Raw genomic sequence first — 6,000 nt, 5'->3', positions numbered from 1 at the left:
CAAGCAGTGCACCGAATTGCCGCAGCGGCAGTGGAGGCAGTCCGTGTGCCCTTAGGGCGGCAAGCGCGTTTCTGGGGCTTCGGCAATTCGGTGTCAGCTTCTATGTTTAGCTGAAGCCGCCGCTGACAGCTAAACATAGAAGCTGCTGCTGAATTGCCGCCACCACGGAAACGCGCCTGCCGCCCTAAGGGCACATGGACTGCCCCTGCCCTCCGCGGCAGCAATTTGGTGCGCTGCTTGGGGGCAAAAGAACAGGGACTGCCGCCCCTTGCAGAATGCTGCCCCAAGCACCAGCTTGGAATGCTGGTGCCTGGAGCTGGCCCTGCCAGTCACCAGACACTCACCTGCTAGGAACAGAACTAGGCCTCCCTGGGCTGCTGACATCACAAAGCAGGACTGTTAAAGGAAACTCACTGATACATTTTTTGCCGTTCTTCAAGTTCTTTGCGTCTGTGCTGCTTGAGGATCTGAGTCTTGTCATCCCGGTGCAGATTTGCTGTGAAAAAATGAAGAAACAGTGCTATGAGGTTTCTTTACCCTTCACTGTCTAATCCTCCAGCTGGGTAATGGGACATAAGGACTCAGTGTCCGTCATTATCTGGGTTCTCCTACTATGTGCTGTAGCAAATCAGCTGCAGTTCTCTCTTGTACTCAATTATAGCAGACAGTTTGCCCCCTGCCCAATGAAATACAATGGGTCTGAACAGCAAAAGTGTTGTTTTCATCCTCAGAATTGCTGCCCTGCAGCCATGGATAGTGTCTCTAAGAATAACTTTTACACATCAGACTACAGTGGAATATTCATCTGCTGTGCTAGGGAGCCAGGCCCCCTCTGTACAGGAAGGAGGTTAGTTCAGGCTGAAGAGTGACAAGCAACTGAGGAAGAACCAGTGAGGAGAGTAGGAGGCAGAGATTGCAATCCAGGCCCCAGTGAGAGTTGAACCTGTGACCCCTTGCTTCTGAGACCACCACTTTAACCCAAGTCCCCTCAGTACAGGGAGGAGGTTGATTAAGGTTGCGGAGTGACAAATGATCAAGGAAGATACAGCCTTGTTAAATCTTCTCTGCTGAAGAATGCTGACGCTAGCAGATGTTTTGACATCCCTCTCCTAGGTTCATACTCTCTTTTCTTATACTGCAAGAACAAGTGTTTCTTCCATGCCAAGTTCCCTGCCGGTAACTTCGGGATCAAAAGAAAGAGAGAGGTTTTCCAAAACTGATGGCTTGATAGTCTGAACATGTGGCCCTGGTGTTACTGAATGAGACAAAGACTTCCTTAGAAAGGATGGGGAACAGAAGAGAAAGAGCAGCTAACAGGAGAACCCACAAGGAAAAGCGATGGACAAGACCCAACCCGCTTTACATACACAAAAGAGAATGCAAATAGAGCCATTAGGGATTTTCAGGAAATGTTTGTTTAAGGTAGAAATGGCAGATGGAACAGGGCTGATAGTAGACAATGCAGTCTGGGCTGGCTGGCAGTCTGGTTACGCTACTGGCAGGATCTTGCTAATGTTCTTTACTTCTTCACAAACTTAAATGCACACACTGCCTTCCTCTCTTGAAAGCAAGGGTTGAAATAAAGCCAAGGCAAGTTATGGAGAATCCCTCTCCTGCCCCTCCAAATACCCCACAGGTGGAGAGATCAGTGAGGGAGCCAGAAGCTGAGAAAAAAAGTTGGCACCCGACTATTAAGGGCCTTAAGCACTGGAAAGCAAACTCCTTAGGGCTGCATGTCTAATTAGGCAGCCAATGACCTGAATACAGCAAAACTGGTTAAACCCTTGGTTCCCACCCCATATCTACCAGCACTAGATCAACATTTTTAATGATGCACACTATAGCATATTGCAGCAGTCAAACGTAATTGCCACAAAGGCACAGTTGTGAGCAACTGGATTATGCAGCCAATGAAGCACCTGTCTTTGGCCACGGTACTGTATTGGCAGTGGGTAACCAGCGCCAGTTAAAACCCAGAGGTAGCACACAAGTGCTAGGGCACTTTTCTCAGCACAGCACCAACAGCTATCTCCAACACACTTCACACCATCAGCCTGTTCCTGGCTCTTGCAGGATGAAACAGCTTCGCTGAATTCTACTTCCCAGCCAGCCCTAATGCTCTCTGAACTGGAATTTCATTCCAAGCTGCCCTTTCCTGGGTTTTAGAAAACGAGACCATTTCCAGGTGGATAATACTTGGAAAACTGTTATATTTTAGAGTCTCAAGGTTAGGCAGCCAGGGGATGCTCAGCCAAGGACTAGAGAGGCTTTCCAGAAATGGATCAGCTGAAAATTGATCACTGAGGCAAGCCTGCAATTTAAGAACAGTGTTCTGACCATCTCCACCGCTGGAAAAAAAATCTCCTTAGCACGTGTCCCCAAAGTAACCCAACTTGTTTCCCTGTGTGAGACCCAGTGGACAGTTCATAAACCAGCACTGAGGTCACGGTCAGCCGGGAGCATCTATCCCACAGGAGGTGTCGTAGGTTTGCAGGTGGGAGAGAAGGATCTGGAGTTGGAGAGAGGGTTTGGGTGCCTCTGGAAGGAGAGGGAAATATAGGGGGAGTCCTCATTGCTCCAGGGGCAGGGGCGAGCACAAGAAGGGGGAGCAGGGGCATGGGTCCCCCCCAGTAATCAGCGGGGGCATGGAACTCCTCTGGCCCCAGGGCTGGATAGATCCTCCAGCTCTGGGGCCACAACAAGGGCATAGAACATGCCCCCCCAATAGCAGTGAAATTTAAATTCCTGAGCACGCCCGTCTAAGGGTTAGTAGTTCTCTCATGGTGCTCACCTCTTCCATCTCGGAGGACAATCTCTTTATCCTCTGTAATCCATCTGTAACATGGGAATTCCAGATGGTCACCTACTGGTGTTTTCACAGTGATGTACCTGAGATACCAGTCATCATGAACCCAGTACTTTCGCTTCTCAATTTTTAGCAGCTGGATTTCTCCCAGGTCTTCTGCCACAGTCACATCGTAGGAGTCGACCTGTGGAGAAGAAGAATGGTCTGTGACAGGCTGAATATACAGAAAGCACACCAGCTCCAAATGGAACCTCTTGTTTGCAAAGGGGAAAAAATGAAGGGTTATTTTCAGACAGCAAATTAACAAATGGATGGGTAGGAGAATATCTAAGAACAAGTCATGTACAGATATCCTAGAAATATGGAAAGGGTGAAATTTCTGTGTTGGGGACTTGATAATGCTTTGATTCATTTATGATTTCTGAACAAATCTACTGCTAGTAAAATATTTATAACTACTCCAATAGCATCCCGGAAAAGAACGGTCGGGAACCTAAAGTGGGTCACAACCCATTTTAAATGGGGTCATCAAGGCTGCCTTAGACTTGCTGGGATCCGGGGCCAAAGCCTGAGTCCGAGGGCTTCAGCCCTGGATGGCTGGGCTCAGGTTACAGCCCCCCACCCCGGGCTGAAGCCCTCGGACTTTGGCTTTACCCTCCCCCCATGCCCTGGTGGTGGGATTTGGGCAGGCTCAGGCTTCGGTCCTCCCTCCTGGGGTCATGTAGTAATTGTCAGAAGGGGGTCACGGTGCAATGAAGTTTGAGAACACCCGAGGTAGACTGATGGGATATATATCCCATCCTGGCTTTATAAGTGTTAAAGTGGGCCTGAGAGGACAATTAACCCACCTGGCTGCACCTGGAGGGTGGGCCAGGCTAAATTAAAGATGAATCTGTGGAAGCCAGTAAATAATTAACAAGGTTTTGAAGAGATCTTAATGAATGTTAGTTAGCATGAGTTAGGTTAACTGTGACCCTGGTGACGTGAGGAAGCAAGATAATGTAAGACAGAGTGAATTGTGTGAAAGTTATTACGACCTTGCAATGTGCAGTCTTGCAGTCTTGTTTTTCTAGTGAGATAGCAGGAAAACTTATGTATAAACAAAATGTATTTGTTGTTTTTTAGTGTCTGTATTATTGCTAGAAATTGTCTGTAAAAGGTATAAAGGCTTGCTGTGATTGTTTACCAGTTGAGAGACCTGTCCAGGACTGGGGTGACCCTGTGTCCTATGGCACTCTCTCCCTCCATGGTAATTACTGGAGAAATAATAAAGTATTTGATTTTGCTGCATCCAAACAAAAAGTGAGAACTGAGTTTTTCTTCGACAATTTGGGGGCTCGTCCGGGATGGCAACGCCCACGGACCCACAGACAACTACTACGGATCATTCCCCTTCGAACCCCATGGCGCCACATGAGAGGTATGAGACCTTTTGAAATCTCTATTGGGGTATCGGAGGAGGACTTTCCGTGAGGACGTCTGTCTCTCTGTTGGGCTCACGCCATCTGAACTTATTGACTGTGCAGCAGGATCAGATGCAAAGTGGTATTGGGGAGAGGCCCCAGTAAGGTTAGTTTATTGCAGTACTGGGAACTGCTGAGTTGGCCAAGGAAATGCATAAGGTAATGCATAAGGTAATGCATAGGTAAATGCATTAGAATGCACCGGTGCTGAGGGGTTTTTACCGCCTCAAGAGGGGTTGTCATACCGCCTCATGGTATTGGTCCGGACCAGGTAAAGATGCATCATGGTTTAAAAAAAAAAAAAAAAAAAAAGATAAAAAGGTTGAAAAAGGGTTAAAAAAAAAGAAAGAAAAAGAAAAAGGAAGAAAAAGAGGCCTTGGTGTGTGTGTGTGTGTACACCAGTGTGAGTGGCTGTTACCGGGCTAGCCCAGTAACTAGTGGATCTTTAGGAGATCCGACCCACGGTGGGCTGACTCAGCCTGGCATAGTCCGGCGAGGAAGCTGCCTGGGTCTAGGAGTGTGTGAACCCATCTTCCCTCCCCTTTCCTTGTGAGTCTCTCCTGTGTGAGTGGAAAATGGGTAAGGGACTGTCTAAATATTCCACCTTACCCCCTAAGGGTACCCCAGCATATTACATGTACGTACATTATGGTCCTAAAACCTGCAGGTATTTAAATGATTGGAATCTGTATACGCGTGAAAATTCATTTAAACAATGCCCATTAGAAGGTACCTTCAATCTAGATAAGATCATATATCTCAGTGGAGCTTTAATCATAAGAAAAACCTCTGTTACAGTGTGAGCAATTTGTCTAGGAACGGGTTAATTTGAAATTCGGCTTAGCCCTGAGATAAGGGAGAAGTTGTTTTGTCTTCAAGGTCATGAATTAGTGCGGACTATGCTAAGTGCTAAGTAAAACTGCTTCAGCCCCAACTGGTTGTGGAAAATAAAAAAAAAGGGCAAACCAAAAAAAGCAGTATAAGTTACAAAACTGAGATTGCATTTGCAAAGCTTAACGGTTCAGTGAGATCCAACAGTTTTTGCAACCCTGAAGCCGGACAGGCAGCTGACCTGAACTGGAATCTCTGAAAGAGACGCCGCAGGAGATTCCAGGGTGTAAAAGAACAGCCATCCCAAGAGTGGCAGCATGTTGGAAATGCTGGACAAGCTGTATACAGGATAATCTCCCGTCCACCTATTTCCCTTCTCTGAACATTATACACAGACATGCCAGTCTGGATATGTGTAAGTATTAAAGTGGCTTAAGGCTTGGGGCATTCATATTTTTCCCGAGTGATGTGGGAGCATTCCCAACACTCTCCATTGTTGTTTTATTATTTTAATGAAGCTCTAAAATTTGATTATATGCTCTGTCAGTTTGATCACCTGACATGAGGGATAAATTAGTAATAGGAATTTGTCACAGTTTGGTGAGCAATTGCAGAATTTACACCATCTATCTGTTTTACCCTTGTTAGTTTATGTTTGCTTTGTTTGGTACTGTTGGTGTTTTGTGTTAAGAATAGCATGATTATAGGTGAGCTCTAATAGAATAAGGAAACACTATTTGGTTTTGGTGCACTATTTAGCTTTGGCTCTGTTTTGTTTAACCGGTTACTGATGTTTTTCTGCTCTGTTCATTTGGGCGTTAGGTGTGTGAGCGGAACTGAACTTCTCATTCGTAATTCCTCAGGGTGGAAGCCATGTGTGCGATGAAGCTCTGAGGTTGT

At 46.5% G+C, this 6,000-nt stretch overlaps 1 protein-coding gene across 1 annotated transcript in view; it reads right to left on the bottom strand.

The window, feature by feature from the left end:
• Positions 1-410: 410 nt before the first annotated feature.
• Positions 411-6,000, bottom strand: part of LOC120409517 (polyunsaturated fatty acid 5-lipoxygenase-like) — a 29,790-nt gene continuing 24,200 nt past the window's right edge. Inside the window, exons 2-3 of the mRNA XM_039547747.1 lie at positions 2,792-2,990; positions 411-496 (exon numbers count right to left, since the gene is read on the bottom strand). Of these exons, the coding sequence (XP_039403681.1) occupies positions 411-496; positions 2,792-2,990 (285 nt within the window). The remainder of the gene's footprint in view (positions 497-2,791; positions 2,991-6,000) is intronic.

The sequence above is a fragment of the Mauremys reevesii genome, linkage group 7 (assembly GCF_016161935.1).
Source record: "Mauremys reevesii isolate NIE-2019 linkage group 7, ASM1616193v1, whole genome shotgun sequence".
Classification (NCBI taxonomy): Eukaryota; Metazoa; Chordata; order Testudines; family Geoemydidae; genus Mauremys; species Mauremys reevesii.
The sequence above is the reverse complement of the archived record's forward strand: the minus strand, read 5'-3'. Positions and strand labels throughout refer to the sequence as shown.